Here is a 26,382-nt window from a genome sequence, read left to right as displayed (position 1 = left end):
CTTCTTCTAGAATGGCATTTTAGCTTTATTTTCCTTTCCAGGTCCTGAAACCTCTTAAGCCAATGCTCCCATTCTAAATCATAAAATAAATGTCTGCATTTACTTTATGGGCTTACACTCATATAAACTATAAACTGTGTGAAGGAGGAAAATAAAAACCAAGCCAAACCATCAGAAGCCTGTTGCTTTATTTATGGCACTGATTTGGAAAGCAGACAAGGAATATGCTGTCAGCAAACAGAGAAAAGATTCAGACACACAATACAGCAGTGCAGTTTGTTGGGCCCTGTAATGTATCCCTTGCTTAGAAAAAAAATCTTAAGAGATTCTCTGAGCTTCTCTGAGCCTCTCCAGGAGGCAACAGGCAGAAAGGGGGATGTGAAGGTGGCAGTGGTTAAGGTGCAGTAACTTCAAGGAGAAAGCTGCAGAAAGGTGCGGAAAATAGCAATGCAGAGAGGATGGGTTGTGGAGATGGAGCATAAGCAACCTTTTGTTTGTCATTGAGGACCAGATGAGATGTATGACATTCACACATTTCTGTGCAAATCATCAAGATTGGGTGCCTTTCTCGTATATAGTTTTTATTAAAATACATGTAATTGTGTTCCTTAGCAAAATATAATAGGCTATAATGTAATGAGGGTTATACTCCATGTTCTGATACTCTCTTGTAGCAATAAATCCTATAAATGAATAAATTATTTTCTTGAATGAATGTAGTGTTGAATTTTCAGCTTCAACCTAGAGATTATGTTGCACAGTGGTAAATTGAATTACGCACTGAGATCTTTAATGAAGATTCTCCTACACTGTAATTTTATGCAGCTTTTCTGCTTCATTGTCAGTTAATGTTAATTGACCTCAGTGTGACAAAATAAATGTTAATTAAGGAATATTTTAATTTTTTTTTATTTCCTATAGGGAACAAACTAGAATGTATTACTTTTTTAGATTTATTTTGTATTTTGGTTTTTGTTTGGGTTTTTTATTATAATTCTAAGCATAGTCTGGGACTTGGAGTATGCGCTTGTTTTCTCAAACAGCTAAATAAAGTTATGGTATGGGAGCACATGAATTGAGCATCCTCCTGGGACATATTGTCCCTCAAGGTGGAAATGCTCAGGACTCACACACACGACTCCCCAGAACATCAGGGTTGGCTGTTTCAGTGCCTAACTTTCAGCAGTCCCACTGGAAATAAAATGTGTGGCTCACCTCCTAATACTGACCACATTTTTTGCAAATGCTGGACAATGCAATGGAGCCAGTGATACTGCTAACTCTAAGCATCAATACAGGCACCAAATCTAAACTAATGCCTGAAACACAACTAATAGTAGTTATATAACTTTCAGTAATATATTTCTTTATATCTTAGTGTTAATACTGCAAATTTTAATTCAAAAAGCTCTGCATTTTGGGTTTTTTTTGGTTTTTTTTTTTTTTTGGGGGGGGGGTTTTTTTGGGTTTTTTTGGGTTTCTTTGTTTGTTTGGTTGGGGTTTTTTTTGTTATTTTAGGTTTTTTTGCTGATAACCCTGGGGATCTAGCTGTTATTTTGGGTCAAAGTAGATTCTGATTAATGCTATGCAATGAAAATTCCCATTGACAAAGGGAAATTCCTCTCTAAAGCTTTAATAAGTCATCTCTGTAGATTCTTGCCAAATAATCTGCTCTGCCAATTTCAAAATTGTCTGTAGCATGAGATATGCACGCATGTCACTGTATCACTGGACTGTGAAAGATAGCATTCTCACTGAACATTTTTGCTGTCTTGTCTCCTCAGACACTCATGGCATCTGCAACAGCCCCACAGCAGCTGCTGTTGACACTTGTTTGGGTAGAGTAGCACCCCTTGTTGCTTTGACCTTGTTTTTTCTTGACACAGTAGCTCTGTCTTCTCTGTCTTCTACTGTAGTGTAGAAAGCCTGAGTGATCTTGTTATTTCAAAATTGTTTGGCAGAATTAGTTAAACTTGTGAAAGGATCATGGGAAAATAGTCTTGTGAAAAACACTTAAGTGGACAGTATTGGAATTGTAAATGCATAGAAGTGGACTCATTGTGTGATTATAAAGGCCCATTATACCAGGAGGTACTAACAGTTTCTCAGAACAATGTACAAGATGACCAATACTAAACAGTACAGCTGTATGGGAAATGAATGAGGACTATGTCATTTTCTACTAGCAAAAAGTACAGGCACTGTATTTTCACTGACTTCCTTAAAGAAACAAGTTGGTACCAACCATAAATTGAACCTCTCAAGGACAACTAGACTTCACAAATGGCATTTGATGTCTTCAGAGTAGATCATGGGGGTTATTGAAGCTCTGGATTAAAATCACTCTATTATTATTCCTGCTGTCTAGTACCTGCATATTAAATATAATTTTTTAAAATTTCATTTTATTTATGAGAAAACATCCTTTTTTTTTTTTCTTTAGGCAAAATACTTATCACAGTCTCTTTTAAAATCCACTATACTTGTGGTCCAAGAATGGCATAGAGTTAATTTGATTATTTTACTTCAGCGGTTGAAGTATCCAACAAGCTGTATGAACTCTGAGGAGAACACAGCAAGGAAAATAATTTGTTGCAGCACATCAGAACATTGTGCTTGATTCTTGCACCTGTAACTCCAAAATCCCTCTTACTCATACTGAGTATGTCTTAAGGTTCCCGGTGGTCAAATAAAGAGCAAGGAGAAGATACTCCACATACAATATTAAGATCTGGATTTAATTCCAGATAATGCAAAGGATTAATATTCAGTATGAATATTGTTGTGTTTCCTCAGGCTTCCTGCCCATGAGTGTGATCATTCAAAGCTAAAACTGCAAAGCATGAAATTGCACACATGGGTCCTTAAAATTCAAAGGTTGATTTGACCTTCTGACCTAACCAGATCATTTCTGCAAGGTAGACCTGTTAAGGGTGTGAGCATCTAGGCTGTGGGTCTGCCCATGGGTCACCAGATTTCCCAGCAGTTTAAGCCTGAGCTTTTCTAGGATGTGATGCTAATGAGTGGTGTGGTACAGATTTTAACCCTTTCTTCACTGTACAATTACTTTTATGAGAAGCAGATTTAAAAAAATTTCTGAGCAAACTGCTGATATTCTCTCCACTGGGAAAAGTAAAATATGCTTATACTCAGCTTCAGCTTTAAATTCTTTTTGTTGCCTTAAGGATTCTTTGGGAGTTTGGCCAACGTTCATGCATGCCTGTAGGTTGTCTCTCAAGGATGCTGCCCAGCCTTGTAGCTTGTTTTAGTGTGATTTACAATGGCTATTTTCAAACACAAATTTGCTTTCTTCCAAAAGATTCCACTAATTTTAGTTTGACCTTCTGTCAAAAATTTCAGCCTTTGCAAGCCTACTTCTCTGTATTTGTGTATGTGTGTAATTTTGGTTTTTAAGTGCTAAACTAACATGTAGTTTTGGTGTTCTGCAAATAATTAATTATTGTTCCAAGTCTTTCTGCAAATGAGTTTGGTGAAATGGGCTTGTGTATCAGCAGTTCTCATCTTGTGGCTGGTGGTAAAGGTTGGAAAACATTTTTCTAATGGCATTCAATGAAGAAATATTTCATTAAATCAGCAAGAATTCAAGAGAAAATCTCATGGTTCTTGATGTAGCTGATTGTGGGAGATACCTGATGGTGTGCAGGACTTTTTGTCTAGGAAATAGTTAAATTATTCTGCTCTGAGGGAGTCCACTGTGGACTTTTTTTAAAATCTTCCAGGTAGTTCTTGCTCTTCTTTCTTAGGATTTAGATTAAGCTTTTCAAAAACTTGTTAAAGAATTTTGGATTTCCTTAAAATGTTGATTGTCCTTTGATCTGAGACCTTCAGAAGCAGCTACCTTTCTCTGCTGAACTGCTGAACCTCCTCTTATGATATTCAGTATGTGTTTCTTCCAGGCAGATAGCCTAGTTTTTGGTTGTATCTTCTTCAGTCCTCTAAAGTTTTTAATTCATTCATTCAGTCAGTCAGTCTTGTTTGTTCAAAACTTAATTGTATTTTGTTGCTGGGGTTTTGCTTTGGAGAATGCAAGCAGAACTCCAAAAAGAAAAATGAAGTTCCTTCCCAAAAGGAAGATAGGACAAGTTCTGACTCCACAGCTCTTCCTGATCTTGAAAGGCATGTGTTATCTCATCACTGTGACACTATTTAGTATGAGAGAGCCAAGAGGAGGAAGAATGCCATTTTTCCCTAGGTTTTGTGTGGTGTCTGATGATATAGATGTCCTTTGAGTTTCTCAATGAAGCTGGCTGCACTGGCTCTGGCTCTCTGACAGTCTCTGTGTCTGCTTTCCACACCAGTGGCAAGGGTAGGTCAGTCGTGCCAGGACAGGAGCAACTGGGCAGATCTGTGGGTACATGTACAAAGAAGTCTAGAGTAACAGGAGCCAAGACCCCATGGACATAATCCACTGCTACATCAAATAGTCAACTTGGATCTAAAAAAGTCACAGTTTTCAATTTAAAAATATGAAAATTTTCATTTAAGTCCTTTGCAGTCAAAGCCCTGTCTTTTGTTCCCCCTGAGTGCCAAGAGTTTATGTTGGCATCAATCTCCTGAACCGTAGCCATGCTATTAATTTCAGAATAATGGAAATCTCTGTATGTAATCAAATGGAAAATCAGCTAAAGAAAAAACAAATATATCAGAATTCTGGGAGAATGAGTATAGTGAATGAAAGTAAGGAACAGTAACTGTGAAAATTTCATTAATGAAAATCAAAGCTGAACGTGGATAATGGGAAAACCAAAGTTGAATGCTGATAATGGTGAAGGAATAGAGGCAAAATAATGCAGACAAAAGTTATTGAAGAGACTATTAACTTGCATTAACTTTGCCATCTGGGCTTCATTACTTTACATTATAGTCAAACCCAATCAACAGCAGTTCTTGTTAAATATCAGTACTGAGTGAATTAATTGAATTTATTGTAAAGAACACGTTCTTCACTATTCAATTTTAGATTTAAATTGCAAACCTCATGTTGTTGCTCTATTAAATTTGAGCATGAAAAGCAGTGTATCAAGAAAAGCACAAAATCAACTTCAAAATTATGTCTTCTTATACCTCATGTTTGTGACTCCTATTTCCATTAACTTATAGATAACAATCTATATAGTATATATAAAAATATAGTAATGTACAGATATTTTAAAAGTGTCCTCAGCATGAATATTGAACAGTCTTCAAATTCAGACCAGTTTTCCTCTCAAAGTTGTACATAGAGTAGAAGGATGTGTAGTTGCAGGATATAACTGTATTCAAATAAAACAAGACCAAGTGAAAGAGGACTCTTGGACCTAACAATGAGACCATCAAGGAAAGATCTTATAGAAGTGTTGAAGCTCAAAAATGCCACAGAGAAAGCAAATATACTTATGCAAGACCTGAAGTCAAAAAATGAAATTAACTGAGCATTTCTAATGCAAAAATAACTATCTACAGTTATTGGTCAGTAGAAAAGGTGTGCAAGGCATTGTTTCTAAAATGATGTATGTATCAAAATCTTATCAAGTTTTAGGATGCATTTATATTAGTTCATGGAGGTGAACGCTATAAACTCTTCAGTGCAAAGATTCATCTTGTGTTCCAAAGGTCTGTAATTCATAATTTGTTGGAAAACCAGAGGGTATCTTGGGATAGTGTGACTGAGTACTTGCTGTCTTTCCATTTTTGCCCTCCATTTGCTACTGCCAAGGCAGGCTTCCAACTGCATGGATTATTAGTTAGTTAATAGTTAGAAACTCACAGCCATTCTGATGCTGCTCTTCATCTTTTCTCATTAATTCTTCTTTCTAATTACTAGTCCAGTCTGATATGGATGAAACACCAGCAAAAGCAGAAAATATCTTTGTTGTACAAGTTATATATTAATGGAGTATACTCATTCAGCAGGTCCTACTGCCTAGCTTAAAACCTATTTATTTTTTCTATTCATCTTGCATGAATTTAGAGATCAGTCCTGCTGTCATGCATTACATGCATTTGGCTTCATGAATGCCGTATGCACAGCTTTATTTATTGCAAAAATTTATCAGAAAGCCCCAATTCTTTTCTACTCAAATTTGTAGAGGAGGAAATTCTAATGGTCTTTTCCATGACTTTTCTACACAACCTAAAAAACAACTTTTGAGACTGAGATTATAAACACTTATATCAGCCATTGGACTTTAAAATCAAGTTTTCCTGATTTTTTTAAGTTGTAAAAGTATTTTTCATTCTCTAATAGATCTTTAGATGCCTCAGAAAGATTTTTTTTTTCTTGATTAATCTAATTTTTTCACATATTTTAAAGTTTATTTTTGACCGAGGAGAGTTCTTTCAATTGCACAACTTTCTCATTTGTACACAGGTACTGTGGTGTAATTTGCTCCAGGCTTATGTGGAGGCTTGTGTCAACCTTTGTTCTCCCCATGTCTTTAGCCTTAATTATCCCATAAATTACTTTGAAATGCCTAGGTTTGACCTTCCTATCTCCAATTCTTAAGTGATATTTGGTTTTTATTTATTGCTGTAGAAGCACAAACGAGGCTGCAGAACGTGAGTAGACACAAATTCTTGACCACATGTCTTCAGAAGAGGTTGAGCAGTAATTATGTTCTGAAGTTGTCCTTTGAACCAGCCTTTTTCTTTACTTCTTTTATCTAATCGATGTCTTTTAGGTCAGGAATAGGTTTATTGTTGATTTAATAGCAATAGGGACTATTCATCCCCTGTGATGTGATTGGGATTGCTTTCTCTTTCCATTGTGTCATTTAAGTTCTTTTGTACCTTAAGCTTAATTTCCCCACTATATCTATTGTCTGAAATGGTACTTTCTCAAACCACAGCCTTTATTTCAATATGTATAATTCCTTCTTCCCTTCCAAAAAAACTGGGGCATTGTCCTTTGAATATATTCACTGGATTGAGAGCAAGATGCTGCAGATTTTGCATGTTACCCCTATGCTGCTGCTTCCTGTATCCAGTCTGCTCTGTTGACTTTTAACAGCATTTTTATGTAGCTCATGCTTTTCTTTAAGCTTTATAAGCAATTATCTGGACACAACTATATGGGTTGATAGTGACGACTTGTTTATGTCCTCTCTGTGCTTCTTGAATGGTTAAATTTGCATATAATGTGTACTTAGACATTAGTCAAGGGCATGGAGATGTTTGGTGCAGAACTTCTAGTGAGTTGGGCAGTATCATGAAATGAATGTTAATTGGCTATTTTTATTTTCTGTTATGTTACTTGCTCATTTGCCTTTTGTCCTGTGAGAAGATTTATCCCAAGTCTGCATGACTAAACAAGGCACATAAGTCCATCAAAAAATGCAGAGAGATTTACATAAAAGTAAGCTTTGCTTTCAGTTATTTGTAGAGATCAAATCTGTAGCATTAGTACCAGACTCAGAAGAAACTATTTTGTTTAACAAACACATTGCTAGATTTTGATTTAGAATCAGTCTGCTTGTTTCTTCTGGTAAAATAAAGTTTGTAGTATGTGATTTTTCCCTTCCTTACTTGATTAGAGTACAACACATATTCTTCTGATGCCTGCAATATGAAGGAAAACTCTTGATAGTGGCCATTTCCAGTTAGCTCTCACTGTTTCTCTGACTTGCTTAAAGAAAACCAAATGTTAAAAGAACAAACAGCAGCTAATTTGCTTGTGTGACTCTTCTTTTTTTTAGTTGTAGTTATCTTTGTTCTCATAAAATAATATGACACTATGCATAACAGAAAAGAGATTGTGTAGTGGTTACTTAGTGTATCAGTTTCTTGGTGGTGTTTATGTAGTACTGCAAGTGGTGCATGGTTTTAATAATCAAATAAGGAAATAAATATAGCTCACTTTACCTCTTGCTTGTCTCCCTAGCAATGTTTACAATCCAGTTACAAGAACTTAAGAACATCATTGTTTTATATTTAATTTTAAATAATTTTATTTTACAAGTATGTGAAGTGAGGCATCATTTAACTGTATTGTTCGTTTCTAGTCTATAAAATTTAAAATTAAGAGTGATTTAGAGGGAGAAAATCTTGCTGACAGCCTATGTAATACTTGAATGAGGCAATCAGATAAAAAAATGGGAATTAAATTATGGACTTCAGAAGCAACAAGAAATAAGTACTATTGGTAACAGGGAAGACTTCACTTTAGACTAGAGATCATTCCCTGTTTGGACCATGAGGCATCACTGTGGCAATATACCAACTATAGACAAAATAAGTTCTTAGTGACCAAGCATCAGTATGTTTGCCGTTGTGTTTTTAAGCCATTTGTAGTCCGGAAATTAGGAGAAGATGACACTGAGTATTTAGTTCTCTGCAAAAAACACCTTTAGTCATCTTGGTTTTGAATTCTCCCTTACATGGAAATAGCTCCAAAAATAAAAAAAAAAAAAAGAGTATACCTAAAAATAAGAAATGAAAATTGTATATATTTCCTCTGTTATATTTCCATACATGTAGGAAGGCTTAGATTTTAATTTTCTTCACAGATATGGCAATATTTTTTTTTTTTTGCTTTTGCTGTAGGCGTTCATGACTGTCTGTGGATGTGTGTGATAAAAACTGTAACACTCTATTATTACAGCTTCTGCAATCAGGAAAAGCTGCCCATCACATTTCAGTCCTGTGTGATCACAAAGGAGTGCCAGGTGTCAGAGTGGTCAGAATGGACCCCCTGCTCCAAAACCTGCTTTGACATGACAACCCCTAAAGGGAATCGTACAAGATCACGGACCATTAAGCAGCTCCCTGTTGGCAGTGAGAGTGAATGCCCACAATTAGAAGAAGCAGAGCAGTGTGTTACTCAAGGAGACGGCGTAGCACCCTGCATTACGTAAGTTGGTTCCTTTCACTTCTCTGTTACTAAAATGAGCAATTTCAATGAAGTGTACAAGGTTGGTAATGGAATATTGACCAAACCATTATTAAAGAAATATTAGGTAGGACTTTACCTTTTTTTCTTTATTCCTGTTTATTCAGTGCTCTTGAAAGCCCAAAGTCTGCAAATAGTTCCCATTGTAGTGTAACCAGTTCCTTCTCTAAGTACAGGAATAATAATATTTTCTTTTCATTCATTTCAGTTTTTAAAAGACAATATTTGCACATACGCAGATTCAGGCAAGATGAAATTGTGTTGATTTGTCAGTGATCTTTTCCCTACGTAACTTTTCTATCAGAATCGTTGTTTACTGAATTTCTTGTCTGTTTGCAAACCAAATGTTGAATAGAGGAAAGGGGTGTCAAACATCTGGTTAGCTACAAGCTAGCAGACTGTTTTAGTGAGACTTGTACTCAGCACAACAAAGGCCCTAGATGGGAAGTGGGAGAGGCTAACCACGACAGCAAATAAAGTTTAGGAGAAATGACAGTGACCACTTTACGATTCAAGATATTGCAGTAATCCTTATCTAATCAAAATTAATATTAAAGTTCCAACTGTGTTTTTTCTTTATCAAACTAAAAATAGGATCTGGAGAAATGTCACTTGATATTAAGAATTTTGTCTATGGTATATATTTTTCATTTAATAGTTGAAATATCATCTTTCTTTATCTCCAGCTGCATTAGGAAGCCCTTTGCTTTATTTAGCCTTAAAGTACTTGTTAGGCAGGGAATTCTGTAGCATTTCTTGCAGTTCATAATCCCAATTGGGGTTTTAACTGTGAGTCAAAGGTCTTCTTTGCTGTGTATTCACTGATTAGGAAGCTTCCAGCTTCTCATCATTCATCAGTACTCAGCAGGGATGCTTCAATACTGCAGAATGATCTTCCTTTTAAAAGAAGTGAAAAAGAGAACTTACTGAAAAGTCTTTCTATAGTCATAATAAAGAAATGCAATTATAGTTTCACCTTGCTATCCAAAAGAAACTTTTGTTTCAAAGCTAACAGTAGGCTTTTGGGTTATCTGGAGGGAGGGGGAATTGTGAGGTTTTTCCCTCATTTTCTGGCTCTTATGTTTCTCAGCATTCACATCTCTTTCGTATTTTGGATTTTATTTATGTAAATTCTCAAGCTCTAAACAAATGCTGAGAGTCACAGCCTTGAAAGTTATCTGAACATGGACTAGATGTCCCTGTATAGTTTCGTCCCTCAAATAAAATATTTATATATGTGGTATGTTTCAGGAATTAAACAGAAAAGATCCTCGTAAAGAATAATGATTTTAAAAAATAAATAATACAAAAAAAGTTTCTATACACATAAAATGCGAGATTTAATGCACCTTTGTGTGCAAGAAATTGCGGTGCTCAGGCCTTTGATGAAATTAGTGAGGTACTGAGGTGTTTCAGCGAGTCTAATTTAATACTGTGTAGAATGGCTCCGTGATTTCTGGAGACCTGACTAAGGGAATGTGATGCAGGTACGGCTGGCGCACCACCGAGTGGGCAGAGTGCCGCGTGGATCCTCTCCTCAGCCAGCAGGACAAGAGGCGAGGAAATCAGACAGCGCTGTGCGGAGGTGGCGTTCAGACCAGGGAGGTGTACTGTGTGCAAGCTAACGAAAATCTCCTCGCCTACCTAAATACACTCAAGGATAAAGAAGGTAAATTTGATTCAATTGCAATGAAATTAGTGTGAAATCAGAGCATGTCAGCATTCCACAGCTCTTTGGCAGCTTCCATTGTCTTCTGTCATGAGTGCCTCCTTACCTTGTGAGTTACTGCTATTTTTTAATTCAGATGAAAATGCTTAATTGCAGTAGCAGAAATTTAATTCTCTATGCTGCAAATATAGATAAAAAAAAATTCCTACAAATTACTATTTCTTAGTGTCTACTGAAATATACTGTCTAGGATACCTTTCCATAAGAAAGAACATGAAAATGTGGATCAGAAGTCCTTGATTTGTTTTTTTTCATCTACTGTAAATTTCTGTGTGTCCATCTGTGTGATGAACTTGTGCTATTTGACTTGCAGGTAGAATATGTCAATTCTGGCATGTAAGCTCAATATAGAAAGATGTAAAAATATTATTAGATGTAGTTTGCAAGGAATTTTTTTTTCCTTGATTTGGTCAAGTTTTTAAGTAGCTTTCAGATCTTTGAGCCAATAAAATTTCATGGATTTATTTACCTAACTGAAAGAGAGAAGATAATATTCCTTGTCACTGTTAAAGCCTGTACAGCTTCTTAAGAAAAGAGAGAATAGCTTAGAATACAAAATCTTTAATTCATTTGGTAGTCTACATGCTTTAGAATAGCACTTGAGTAGTTTACATCTACTTCTGTATAGTAATGCAGAGCTATAGATTCAGAAATCAGTGAATTAAGCTAAATGCATTTAATATTTAACTTTTAAATTAAATTATATCCTCTACCTATTTCATACAAATACACATTACAGCCGTATACTTCAGGAAAAACAACATCAATATGCAAATCCTACATAATACCATTTTTTGTCTAGGGCTGGCCAGACAGCAGACTAGTGAGGTTCCTGCTGGTTTAAAGGTACTCTCAAACTTGCCGTAGCGGTAGAGTTTGTGGGGAATGTTAATGCCAACATCCATTTCAGCATGACTGCTCAGATCAGTAGGGTCTGACTTGTGAGCTCCGAAGCCCCACATCTGTATTTATTAAAGAAGAAGCTTTCAAGCCTCTTTGTCTTATGCAAATCAGCTCTGCCCAAGGGCTTTTAGTAAATCGCCTCTGCTGAACAAAGTTTAGATGCCTATGCTGTAGTCTGAGCTACAAAAACCTCCCAGCTAAGGAGAGGTAACAATAAAATCAGTGGCAGCTTACCGTTCAGAATGATGATTAGGATTTTGGTAGGCTGTGAAGTCTCGCCAGATTAGGCGTGTGTGAAATTTACCCTTATCAAACTGTGACAGGAATACATGGAGCCCATCAGGAGGTAATCTCTGCAGGCTCCTGAAAGCTGATTAAAATGTAACTAGTCTTTGGATGCATAAACATGAGAACAGTTTTTCAAGAGCTCAAACTGGGAGTGAAGTGGTTCTTAGTTTAAAAAGGAGCTCTGGGCTGTTTCCACATTGGGGGACAGATTTTCAGAAGAGGTGCTGCTCTTCTCATCCTCCCTCTCTCTTCCCTCATAGAATAGAAAACAATGAGTAATTTGAGGATGGGAAAAAACCAGGACACACACCCACCAGACTATGCTATGGGGAAACGCCTTCATCTCAGTGTAGTTTACTGTTGGTTGTAATCTTGGTAAGGCTGCTTTAAAGACCTCTGTTCTCATATACTCATGGTGGCGTTTCCCTGTTATTTCAGAAAGTCAGTCACAGAGCAAGTCGAAGGCTAGTGCTGCACCTCTGCTATCAATCACTTTTGAAATAACAGGTAGGTAAATTAAGGCCTCCAACCTGACCTCTTGGTTAAGAGCGTGCAAAGGAGGTGATGCCCCTTTGGGGGACTTTGTTTGCTATATGTGTTCACTTAACATGTTTATGCAGCTCTGAAATAGTTAAATGAATTTGAGCATTCTCAGGAAATTTCAGACCAGTTTGAAAGTGACAGGCCAAAATTCAATCTAATGAAGCTCATGAGCCAGCTGGGATGATGGAACACTTGCCTGCTCCAATCCTGAACTCGTTCAGCTAGTGTTTGCTTTTTCCCTCACTTCTGAGCATTGGGAATTGTTTTTCAGCTTTCATCATAGCCGCTGTCTCCAGTCCCTTCTGTATTTTTAAAACACCAAGTCAGGCATCCAGTAAGAATTTGAACTTCTAATACTGAGCTGAACCATAATCCCTCACACTATTCAGGTCAGTAGGAAGAAGAAGGAGCATTGGTTGCAGTAGTTAAGCAGTGACAATTGAGTTCCTGGAGGCCACAGTCATTCTGCCATTTACTTGTCACTGGCTCAAATTGTTTCATCACTGTTCACCTACTTAACTGGTTTAGTCATGAAGTTCCTTTTACTATATGAGGTGGACTGTTTCATCTTATTCCGAGTACCTTTAAAACCCTCGATGTAGAATAAAGAAGAGGAACGTTCCTTTATGGGCATAAATTTATTCTACATCTGAAAATACACATTCATTGCCCTATTAAATACAGGGGAACTGCTTACATGCGTGGAATTGTACCATTTATCAGAGCATAATGTTCTGAATTATCTAATGTGTTTTGAGGAGAGGATTCACCATTATAGAAAATGAGAAGAAAATATGTTATTTACTTGTTTGCCATAATGTGTTTTAGGCTTGGGTTTTTCTTGGGATTTTTTGAGTGAGAGTACTTGAAAAAGATTTCTTTGTGTTGTTTTCTATGAAACCAGTGTGGCAAATGATCAGAAAGAGAAATATGACATTGTGTCTCCCTATACTGATACAGTCACATACAAATTCAACCTCTTTGCCAGCCTGGTCATTACTGGGCACTAGTCTCTTGAGGGTCTTTAGAGAAAGATGGAGGGTTTGATATCTTGATAAACATAGCCAATGCATAAAAACAAAACTGCTCTTTTCCTTTTTGGTTGTTTTTAAAATGCAGTATTCAAAGAGGTGTTTTCCAATTGTATAAAATATATTCAGCTAAAATTTCCTAATATAGAAGATGATTTGAGGAATGGATAATTAAATCTTACTTTATTTTTTAGGTTACTAGCCTCAAACCTAAAATCCCTTGAAAACTGAATCTAATTTATTGGTTAGACTGAAAGAGGAAGGGAGATTATCTAAATGCATTAACTTTTCTTTCTATTTTTGGCCCAAAATTTGGTCAAATTTCACATAGATCTTGTAATATTACACACAGTCGGCATTCAACATTACTTCCAAGGAATAAAAAACAATCTTTATTGCTGACACAAGAGAGTATGAAAGGACAGAGATAAGACAAGGTTTTAAACTGTAAATATATGCATCCAGTATCTTCTTATGTCAGAGCGTCTTTGCTAAACAATAAGCATCAAACCCTGTGTTCAATCATACTTTTGTGATGCTGAAAGAAATGAATTTAAATTCATGGAAACAAGATGGTCATAAGATGCCCAGGCAAAGCTGTTTTCTTCTTTTACTGTCATCTTAAGAAAAGAATTTGAATAATCCTGCATGAAATTCATCCTAAAGTGCTCAGTGATGAACAAAAATTTAATAACCTGAAACAGAACTTTTCTGTCCAATGGTTGAATTTTTTTGTTGCAAAAGCAATATATAAGAGATAACATTTGTACATCACTTAGGGTCTAAAAGCAGCATTTGGAAAGCATTTTGGCATATTTAAAGATTTATTGATATCTGTGGTATGAAAAAACTGCTATTGCTGAAAGATTCCTGATTAAAGATCTTTGTTATTTTTCTGAGTAAAATTCCCTGAACAAGTGTGATGGCAAGTTCTTTATCATGATGAAGGCTAGAGATGAAGCATGGAATTCCTCAGAGCACTTTCTCTATTCCCTGAAGCAAGACTGTGTCTCAAGGGGTTTGATTGGCCCTTAATTTCAACTGTCCCACTTGGGCAATTACCCATTTAAATAAAGGTTAAAAATGTATAGATAGCAGTTACTTACTCTTTTTCTTTTTCTTATTAGAAACTATTCAATACAAATTCAACAGGCAAATTATGTTTACTTGTATTCATTTTCTACACCAAATATGCTTATTATCTTGATTATCATGCATGTTAGGTGTGCATGTCAAAATTACTGTAAAATTCAATGATATGTCATGAAATTTAATTTCAACATACATTATGCTAATGCTGGGATATTAGACTTTATTTTTTTTTTCTTTTTGAGAGAGATTGGTAAGTTAGAGACAGTAATATTAAATGACTATGTGCCACCACTATCTGCCTTCATTATATGGACCAACGCATTGTAAAACTGTGCCAAAGGAGGCCACATTGAAAACCAGAGTAGGGTGAGGATTTTTCATTCCATTTTCCCCTTAAAAAAGTGAGAATTGGATGCTTTTTCTGAAACTGTAAAGACCACATGCTTAGAAAATCTAAATGGAAAACATGTCTACAAGCTTGACTGTACTTTAACAGCCTGGTGTTTACTTTCACATTCCATAAGTGATTATTGATCTTCTTTTCCAGACAGATATTTTGTCATATACTGTATTTATTCTGAGAGTCTTTCCATTAAAAGCGGTGGCAAAAATTAATGATGTAACTTCTTCCCACAGGAAAAAAACCAAACTGAATAGAAGGAGAGTGTTTTAAGTTAAGGAATTTTATGTTTTCTCAATCTACCAAAGTGAAATAATATTGGCAGACTTCTAGCAAATATTGTCTGCTTACTGTAATATTTTGTCAAGTCCTTTATTATGGAAGAGAACTAATATCTTCCTTTCAATGAAATGGTACATTATCAGTTAGAGTTCTGTGCCTTACTCTGGCACCTTATAGAATTGTCCTGTTAATTATATTACCTGGAAAGCCAAAAGAATAAAGTTTGGAAGGAGAAGGATGATTTTTGCCCAAGTTATTGATCTTTAAAGAACAGAAGGCTCTGCCTTCACATGTGTCTCTATAGATTAATAACGCTTAAAAAAAGTCCTGTATAGTTTTTACAACTACATATATACATTATGTATACATATTTATAGATATTTATAGCAAATACAAACCATGTATATATCTGAAACAAAGCCTTTCTTGAACTAAAGTTGCTGCTGCACAAATCTTAACTGCTGAGTGTGCACTTGATGGTCTTTAGAGTAAAAGAAGAAAAGTTTTTGCCAAAAATTTAGCTGTGTTTCATGTTAAAGCTTAAAAATAATCTTTTAAATAATAATTAGCCAGGCCTTTGAAGTTATAGTATCATATAGCTTACATATACAAGTGCAAAGGGATTTATGCAGCTTTTTGTTCAGTTTCTTAAGAGAAGAAGTAATGAGATAACAGGACACAAATTTATGTAGAATGAAAAGTGAACAATTATGGTGGTATAATTTACTCCTCAAAAGAAAGGACTGGGTCTGAAGGGGGTACTGCAATATCTACAGTCTTCCTGTCTCCACGTAATGAGATTTGGCTTTGTTCATGCAAAGAGTAAACTAACTTCCATTCAATTTTTTTTCAAGGCAGGCTTTTATTCCATCATGTCATCAGATTGAAATGATGGGATAGCAGCCTTTCTGACTAAAGGATGGTTCTGACTTAGAGCTGAGTATTAGGATTATGACCAATGACATATGAGAAATATTTTGACTTTGTTTCGACAGCTTCAAGGCCAGTAGACCGTAAACTGTGTACAGGACCTCTTCCCAGCACCTCCCAGCTGTGCCATGTTCCCTGTCCTACAGAGTGCGAGACCTCGGCATGGTCAGCCTGGGGACCATGTACCTATGAAAGCTGTGATGAGCCTCAGGCCAAGAAGGGTATGTAAAAATTCAGCAGAGCCTTTTAATGGTGATATTTACTATTCAAAGTCACTAGGTTATGTAAGCACACTAAATTTTGTACTGAGATGTGTATATGTAGTGCCTCTGGGCATCAAAATAAAGTCATTGAATTAGGACTACATTTGACATCACTGTTGCACCAAAGGTAGCAAAAATGTAGCCTGTTTACTCGGCTCTCAAGGTCAGTTTGGGTTTCTACAGGTCAATTCCAGTTTCAAACCTTCCTATCAGATTGAAAGAGATACAGTTTGTGTGTTCAAATTACAACTTTGGTACTATCTCAAAAGGAGGACAGAAGCCTCCTTTGAGGTGTGTAGCATAAAAGGCACTCATAAAAAGATTTACAGTTCAGTAATAGCTTAAGAATTCACCATTAGACTGTAAAGCATGATCTGGCAAAGGGATGGCACCATTCCCTGTTGATACATGAGGCTGTTTTACTTACGACATATGTGCTGGTTTCAATTTCAGCATGTTTTACAACTTATTGCCGTTCAGAACAGATTGTAGTACCCTGACATCAAAATAGGAAAGCAAGAATACAGTGACAGGGACCTCACGGTAGAAGTCTGTGGGCTTCTGGTTGTAAATGAGAAAAACTGGCCTAGTCATTGCTGCAAAATTATTATCTGATAGAACTGGGAATACAGACTTGGTTTCTTGATTGAAAACAGTCGTAAGAAAGGGCAGCCACATATGTCCACTGGAAGGAGCAACTATGATTACTATGTTTGCTTAGCTGGATATTTCTGGCATATTGCCAGCTACACTTCTGTCTGGGCAGCAGTAATACAAGTTTTGCAGAGTTGTTTTGTGGAACTCTGACCCAACCTTGATCAGTTCAAGAAGGAAAAAGCAGTTCAGTGTGCAAATCTATCAGATTAAGTCTTGTCTGAGTACAGCTATCAAGAAGTCTGTTATTTCAGTTCCTATTCCATCACTGAAAGATTTGCTACATTTTCATGGGTAAAGTTTAGGTTTGTGAGACTGATTTGGACATCTGTCTAATAGAAATACATTAGGATGTACTTTGTGCCAGCCTTTATCCCTGCATGCATGAGCAGGGATCTTTTCTCAACTGCCAATGTTTTCTTCTTATCTGGAAATTCTTACATTTTATTTTACAATTGCATTGACAGTTCTTCTGAGAGAATGATGTGAAAATTGTACAGGCACTCCCATTTTTAGCAGCATGTCTCTCTATGTATTTCCAGATTATTTGCATCCTTTGTATCTGTAGATATTGGAGTTCTTTATTTTTGAAATTATATCAGCCTTTTGTGTCAGGCTTAATAAAACCTTTTGCACATAATTTGGCTGAACTCTTCAATTTAGAAAAAAGTAAACAGCAACTGAAGAAAAATGGAAAAGTATTTTTAAAGTAAATACTTACTATAATTTAATTAAGAGTCATATCTTCAAAGAATCAATTCTTGCGCATGTGTGTTTGAAAACTCTCCTGTTTAGTTTGTGTCTTGGTAGAAATGACAGAGTATATTATATGTAGTATTTTACAAAAAAAAAAAATCTGTATATTACTAACTTGCCTGAATAGTGATATAAAACAAAAGAGACAGTGAAAATATGTGAAAAGAGAAACTATTTATTGAATCCATTTAGTTTGGTTAGGTTTGTCTGACTGTTTTTTTTCTGTTTTTTTTTCAATGAGCCATCCTGAAAGGGGAGAGTGGGTTGCTTTTGGTTGCTGGCATTGACCTGGAAGATCATACAGTCCATAAATGCCCACCAGTTTGTCCATTCCAAAATGAGTTTAAGTTGTCTTAAGGAAATTTTTAGATGCTTGAAAGGGAATATTGTGATGTTTATTACTAAAAATGTAGTCACAGGACTTGAGTTTATTTCATGCTTTTCTTTTTCTCACAAGCTGTCCTTTTATTCTTCCATTTTATTTTGGAGGGTTGGAGGGGGAACGAGTGTTTGTAAGCTGATTTCACTTGATGATCCATTTCTGTTGGAACATATCTGAGAAGAAAACAAACAGAATATTTGAGAAATGGTAACCCAGCAATGTAGTCAAGATTTATAAAATGAGATGGGTCTTGCAAGAGCGATGCTCAGGAAATGATCCTGTCTCCTTCCTGGAGTATGCATGACTATGATAAACAGGGGTTTAAGGCAAAGCCTCCTGAGGAGGCTCAAAACATTGAAACTTGTAAAACTTTATCTCTAGTCCTTCTTTATTGAGTTCTTCTACCCAATTATCTAAAATGTATTGTTCTGCTGAGTGTCTGTGGTATGTTTTACAGAGAAGAGAAACAGAACTGTTCACTCAGGTGTAGACAGATAAAAAGTGCCTCACATTTTAGTTAAATTGTTATTTTCGTGGATATTTCAGGCTTTAAACTAAGGAAACGTCGCATCACCAATGAGCCTACAGGAGGAACAGGAAACTGCCCTCACCTGTTGGAAGCCATCCCATGTGAAGAGCCCTCTTGCTATGACTGGAGAATCACGGGGCTGGAGGAATGCATTCCTGACAATGAAAAGCCATGTGGCCCTGGTACACAGGTTCCTGTTGTCGTCTGCATCAACAGTGATGGTAAGGCAGATGCTTTTTCCTACAGCCCACACCAGCTAGAGTGAAGATACTAAAATGTGGTCCAAAAGGGTTATTCTCAGCTTTCTTGATCCTTAAAACCAAGCTGTCTGGAATAGATATAAATGTCCATTAATACTGGAGAGGAAGGGTAAGACCTCTAGACCAAGTTCCCTCACCTACACTGTGCACGGTTTCAAAGCTTCAGAAAATGACTTAGAGAAAATTAAATAGAATACGGCTATTGTTTGCCAGTAGATCAGATTCATGCCTGCAGTGGCTTGACTGAATTCCCTGATGTAATCCCACTAACAAAGCTGATCCTCTGAGCCTAGAAACAAATAAAATGTGAGTAAAGTAAGATGCATTGCAGTATAGCTGGAAGAAAAATAATAATATGTTTATTAAAAAGGATGGTTTGATGAGTGTTACAGAGTTGGGTTGACAGTCCAAGCTATCTTGCTTCTTCAAAAGGTCAAAAAAATTACAACCATTATTCAATTATCTTCTGTGAGACAAAACAGATCTTGCATGACACAGGCATAAAAGCCAATTTTGAAAGCTGCTTACAGAATACTTTAATCTACTGAAGGTTCATGAATTACCATTGTGAGAATAGTCTTTATTCATTAGCAATATTAAAGTCTAGAGCAGCAGATAAATTAAAATAATTGTATTAACTGCAGCGTAGTATGGCAAGCGGCTTCTAAGTTCCAACAGAGAAATAAGTAAGAGGACACCTCTGATGAGTGTTAACAGCTGCAAAAAATATTTTGAAATTAGATCAGTCAGAAGTAATAAGAACTGATTATAGAGATATTTAAATCTTCAGCTTTCATGCTGAAGACTGTTGGTTGTAATTGAGTTTTGAGGATTAAATTGAAATGCTTTGAGTTAGAATGCAAGCTTTATTTTTCTGCATACACCTAAGAGAACTAGTAACCATTTTTATAGCTCAGAAAGAGATTAGCCTAGAATTACAATATTCCAATATTCAATCTAGCATATTCTATGTCCTTAACTCAAAAAATTTCCCTTTGCAATTTGATAATTTCTTGGCAACAGCACTGAAACTATTTGCAGGGGTTTTTGTATATATATTCAGATGAAAAATGGCCTTTTCCTTGTAAATCAAGCTGTTTCGTAAATAATTGTGAAGACACTTTAAAATCTGTAAAATAAAAATACTATTTTTTGCTTTACTAGATTATGGTTAGTTTGGCTTGCCTTTATTTTGAGGAATTGTGTTTTCTCATACATCTAACCTAATTTCTTTCTAAACTGTAATATAGTAATTTATATTGACTATAACTTATTGTATATTTGGAGCATGCAATTGATCCATTAAACTTTGAGATGTCTTTTATGTATATGATATTTTCTATTGAAACTTAAAGGATTTGCCCTTGGCACTTCATGGACTTTGGTTTTGGCTAAATTTGACTTTGAAGATTTGTGTTTAACTTTATTACTCCCAGTATTGGGTTTTGCCTCTCTGTCTTTCTGAATTATATAGCATTATATATTGCTGTTAATATATGACCTTATACATTGCCTATATCAGTAATCTGCCTCAGAAAGAGTGAGAAGTCAAGGTTTGGCCTATCAGTCTTTAAGATTAAAGAGTTGTGGGCTTAGCTTCAAAGAAAGGAGAAAACAAATTGCAATTATATCTTGTTTTGTAAAGATCTGATCACCCATTCATCCAGTCACAAAAATATGTGTTCAGTTACGTTTGAGAGAGTGCAAAAGCAGTGGAGAGAAACGTAATGAATTGCTCCAGCTCCTCTTTTGAAATTTCTTCTTTGAAATTCCTTCCTTTAGAAAAAATCTTCCGTGTACTTCACTAGTAATACCAAGTGTCTTCTTCGCTCTCTCCTGAGAAGGATTAGCATGATGCAGTAGAAGCAAAGACCCACCAACCTCAGCAATCTCCCCCCAACACTGACTCTGCTCAAGCATCTTATTACTTTGCCTCCCACAGCACCAACCCACTAGAAATCGTGTAGACAACTCTTAGATACTTTCTAAACACCACCACCTCTTCCCAGGTAGTTCCCATCTTGCACTTTGGCCTCTTACCCTGGCAGTCAACAGAATATCCATGGTGGCCTTCAACACTTGTTGCAGGCATCTAGATTCTGCTCTGCAAAATACGAGAGCAACACTTTGCAATCAGGCAAGTTTTGCTTCAAGCCCCATAGCTTCAGGCTAGTTCCAGTAAAAAAAAAGTTTGGAGAATGCTTCTCTTCCATTGTCGAAACATAATGGTTAAAATTATTAATCATAAGAAATTTGTGATATTCGGTGTTCTTTGAGCACTTCTTGGGGAAGTCTGCATTGGCTGTCAGTTAAATACTGTACCTTTATTAACAGGGTACATAATTGATATAATAATTATGTGTTACCATATTTTTGATCTTAGCACACAGGGAATTTCAGTTTTACAGGTAAAAGTGACCCTGAAAGAAAACAGTTTGGAAAGCATTAACTATTGCATAAGATTCCTCTTACTCAAATTAAACTAATCTTTGCTTGGCAGTATTATCTTCTGTCTCTTAAAGAGTTATTATTATTACTACTACTACTACTACTACTATTATTATTATTATTATTATTATTATTATTAGGTATTGAGCCAACCTTAATTCTTAAAGTGCCTGGATAGGAAGGGTTGAAATGAAGGGACTTAAATGTATTCAAAGAAAGAGCGTATTGTGCCCTTGGCTTCTGCTTTATAAAATGAAAAAGGCTGATATTTCTGATTAAGCACTGTACCCTAGATGGATAAAGCTCTGTAGCTTTAATGTAATATAAACCCAACACTGATTAGTAGCTTCTCTTTCTGTGCATGGTTGCATTGTTCTATATGTCTAATGCATGATTAATTGGGGTAATATGTCTTGACCTGGATGTTTGGCTTCTCAGTTAGAATCAAGCAGCAATGTTTGTGAAGTTGTTTAATATAATTGGAATTAGCTTTTCTCTTCATTTTGGTGTTTAGATAAGAGCCATTACAGCCTTTGAGACAACAGCAAACAATAGGTTATCCTCCCATCTTATTGCTGGAGGCCTGTGATTGTCACTCTTTCCACAGCGGATGGCAGTAATCAGAATTTTCATTCATGCTGAAAAATACATGACATTCCCCAGGTTGTCATTGCGGAGGCTATAATTAACTTTGATGTAATTTATTATATAAATGGAACTTCAGTCTTTTACTATGGCAAGAACATTTCCAGAATAAATATTGTTAGTAAATCTTCCAGGAAATTTTACAAAGGAGTTTTTTAGGTGAATAAAACACCTTTTGGTTGTGGAAGCTCCCAGACATGACAAAAAGTGATCAGAATGCTTTCATTGTATAGATAATTTTAATAACATCTGTTGCTCATGTTCCATTCTACAGATTAACTTTTGGTAATGCTAAAGTGACTGTTTAAAAATAAATTGATATTAATATTTTTGTTGTATATGTAATATATACACATACACACACACATGTGCATACTACCTATTATTAAGTGTATTAAAACAATTAACATACAGAAGAGTAATTTTAGAACAGATGAATTTGTTCTATTTCTCTGTAGCTATGACTGTGAAGAATACAGTTTCAAACATATCTCTGCATTATTTAAAGTCCATAGTGTGAAAGCTGGCCGCTTCTCCACTTTGTTAACAGACATATTTGTGTTACTCATGTGTTATAAGGAAATATAATTTCTGACATAAAAATCTGTAATATTAAGTGCTGATGAAATGCCTTAAAATTCTTGTTCACTTATTTTTTCATTTTTTCTTTGGGTTGAAGGCTGTAGCTCAGATACTGGCATTGGCTGGAGTGTACTTCTGATCCTCACACAGTCATCTGAAATGACTTGCTCATTTTCTAAGAATTTGTAAATAATACATTGGTCTACAGCCTTTATAGCATATTGGGCTTTGTACTGCTCCATGTGTTACTCCAGACAAAACAGATCTCACTTTTGAAGCACAGATTTCTTCGAGATCTTGTTGGAGCTCACTAATTGTTGGTTATGGTAGCTCTAGAGGGGACAGACAGGAGTGGACTCATTGCCATCTTCTGCCTCACAGCTGAGAGTCACTTGTCTTGGAAGAAGGAGCCATGGCAACATCAAGGCTCTTTGTGTGTATGCAAATTCCTACAACTCTATGAAGTATCAGAATTGCTGCTGAAGTTGTGTAGGCAGAGGTGCATGATGATGTAGCTGAGTGCCACAAATTCCTCTCTGGGACCTGTATGGAGGTGGGTGACACAGGTCTGTTTTTTCTGAGACGGACACCACAGATATCAGTATTTTCTGATGTAAATGTGAGGATTTTACCAGTTTTGCAATACTGGAGACAAAGCAGTAGTGTTGGTATTAATTAAAAGATATAGAAAGTAGAAAGTCTGTTTTGTTTAGACACATTGTCTAATAGCTAAATATATTAATATTAATATATTTAATATTAATATTAAACCAATAGTTTAGCTATTTTGTCAAGAGCTGAACACTATAGTGACCAAAACAGAACAAAGGGCATTTCCAGGATACCTGTCCTTTATCTGTGCTTATTCTCAGCTAGTGAGACTAACAAAAAACTCCATACTTCGGCAATAAAGCATCTTATGTTTTATTTGCCTTATTGTTTTTCTCAAGAGTTAGAAATACTTATTTCTGAAATACCTCTTCTATTTTGTTGAGTTTATTTTAAAGTAAATCTTACAATTTTTTTCATCTAGTTTAAATTTTCTTTTATAGTTTCCTGGTCAATATCTCAATTTCCTTCCTTAATTTTTTTGGTTGTGGCTTTATATCATCTTACAATAAGCATCTAATGAAATATGTAGAATAAATTTCAGGAAAAACTGAGGTTTTGCTGGTGCAACAATTTTTATTTAAATTATTTTGGCTGGTTTCAGAATTGGGTCTTTCTCTATATTTATGGTTTGAATCAAATGCTAACAGAGCAGTCTTCTGGTTGTCATTTATTTTCATTATGGGAAACAATAAGAGATTCAATGGACCTGAGCATAGGCATTTTATAGGTGTGCCCGCATATAAAGAATCTATTTTTCTGACATTTCTATTGTTCAGCTTTATGCATTGAATAAAGAAATCATCAAACTGGTTGGATTTTATGATGATTATTTAGAAAAGAAGTGACACTTTGTGTCACTTTATGGTTTAGTTCATTATAAAGAACGAAGAGCCAGATTCACATTCAAATTACATTGAATTATTCAGTTATGACTGTAAGAAAACCCAGATCAAAATCTGGCCAATGCTCAGCAGTCAATTAGCAGAAAAATACAGTAGCTAATGACAGTTCCTTTGAGCTCATAGTGCCTTATGCTTACAGGAACTTGGTTATGTTGGCATTAGTCATCATTTCCCAATATTGTTTCCTAGCTAATATCATAACAGCATTGCTTTAAACTCTTCTTTGCTCCTGAAAGCTTTTTGGATGACCATCTGAGGCATATAAATCAAATGTAAGATGCATACTTTGTTCCTCACTGTAAACAAATAGGCTATGAAACTTATACCAATTCTCGTCCTTCCTTTCCTTGAATTTTTCTGCTAACACAATCATCTACCAAATAGATTTCTTGGATGCTTGGTATATTTACGAATTTCTTAGGGTAAAATACAGTGAATTTAAAGGACCTTAAAACTGACATGCTCAGGCCATTATGTTTCAGACCACTGGATTTTTAAGACATTTATTTTTAAGAAGATTTGTTTTATTTAATATAATGGAATATAAGGAAAACAAGAGTACAGTATACTGCTTAAACTACCTCACTGAAGTCTCAGAACAGTTTGATAATTGATAACTTTTCTGTCAATAAAAAGTCACATTTAATTGATGACACCAATTCCTTTTTGTATCTCATCTTGATATTAGGAAAGTGACATGTCACTACTGAGTTTCATAAAAGAATTGATGCTTTTAGTATTTATGTAACATGTAGTAATTTAATTATATGGAAATAATTAAATACATAACTTTCTTTGTTCATGTCTTTAATAGTTTGCCTGTAATTTGACATGATGTTTTCAGTTAAAGGGATAAATAAAACAAAACCATTATTCCCTCTGCATAGTCAAGTAAACAATTAACATTAATGCAGCAGACCCTTATTTCCAATTTATCATGTATGATTGAAGACAGAGTTGCACTTGGTATGGACAATGCCTATTGAGACATTAATGTCTATAAATAATATAATTAAGGTGAAAACAGGTGGGCCAACCTAATTACCAAAATCTTTTTTTTGTGTAATAGATCATAATATGGCTGTCTGGTCAGGCAAGTTTGGTGTATTTTTACCAGTTTACATCTAAAGTGTAATGCTGCACCCGTATAAAAGTTTTAGACTTCTAAGAGCAGAGGTTGCTGGAGTGGAAAGTGCAAATATTTTGAAAATGTATCTGAGAGAGAGCAATGTTTTATATTATCCATATTCTTAGTATCTTTATTTTGTTTTTGATGGTGCAACCAGTAGGATACTGCAAGAACAGTATCTGACTAAATTAGAAGGGAGGGATTTTGATACATGCATTTTGATTTGTGTAATATTCAGCAATGCAGAAACCCAATTCTGATTAGACTCCAAGCTTCATCATGGTAAGAATATAGAGAAAGATAATTGCAGATGCACTTCATAACAATTTGGATTTCTTTAGGAATGTCAATTTAATGTGGTACAGTTTTTCCATTTATCATTTCAAATTATGTTATTATGAGACAAGAAAGAAAAAGAGGGTTGGGGAGTTATGGATGGATTATGGAACAGGATTTCTAGAACTGTATTGAACTCCTTTAGTTTTGGGTTTGTGTGTCAACTTGTTAACTCCCTATACCCAGAAAATATTTGAAATATTTTTACAAAACATATTTAGAAGAGATAATTTTGCATCTAATTATGTTATATATAAAAATAATGCTATATAGCTATACATTAAGTACCACTTTTCACAATATTATATGACACAGCATTAGTCAATAATCTGTATGATAAAATGTTCTAAGACAGGATAGTCTGACTAGGTTTGATGGAATCAATATTCCATCTGAGAAAATTTTGCACAGGCCTATTTATATTTTACAACAACCTGCATACTTATGGTCCATTTTCTAGATAAATGTCACCAAATTTCAAAGCTGTGAAACCACTGTGTTGATAAATGGTGAGGATAAAGACATCATCGTGAGCTACTCATATTGAGACAGAATAAATAGGAATTTTACTCTCTATACTTCCAGCCTAGAGCGGCTCATTGTCTGACCTTTCTTATAGATTATAATTTGTGTTGAGTATTTATTAATAAAAAAAATCACCCTTATCTGACAAAATATACTTGATTTCACAACTGTGCCAGGGGCCACTTAGAGCCTTAAGATGTTATGTGCCATTTTGCAATTCTTGCAACTATAGTGCACAGCACAAGCAGCATCTGCACTGAATACTTAAGAAACT

General features: G+C 35.4%; 1 protein-coding gene across 1 annotated transcript in view; it reads left to right on the top strand.

Moving 5' to 3' along the window:
* THSD7A (thrombospondin type 1 domain containing 7A) overlaps positions 1-26,382 on the top strand; it is a 262,212-nt gene that overhangs the window by 153,531 nt on the left and 82,299 nt on the right. The window contains exons 9-13 of the mRNA XM_085567407.1: positions 8,600-8,848; positions 10,375-10,556; positions 12,246-12,314; positions 16,151-16,306; positions 18,687-18,890. Coding sequence (XP_085423533.1) covers positions 8,600-8,848; positions 10,375-10,556; positions 12,246-12,314; positions 16,151-16,306; positions 18,687-18,890 — 860 coding nt within the window. The remainder of the gene's footprint in view (positions 1-8,599; positions 8,849-10,374; positions 10,557-12,245; positions 12,315-16,150; positions 16,307-18,686; positions 18,891-26,382) is intronic.

This window comes from Lonchura striata, chromosome 2 (assembly GCF_050655825.1).
Source record: "Lonchura striata isolate lonStrDom1 chromosome 2, ASM5065582v1, whole genome shotgun sequence".
Taxonomy (NCBI): Eukaryota; Metazoa; Chordata; class Aves; order Passeriformes; family Estrildidae; genus Lonchura; species Lonchura striata.
This window is presented reverse-complemented; position numbering and strand designations above follow the sequence as displayed.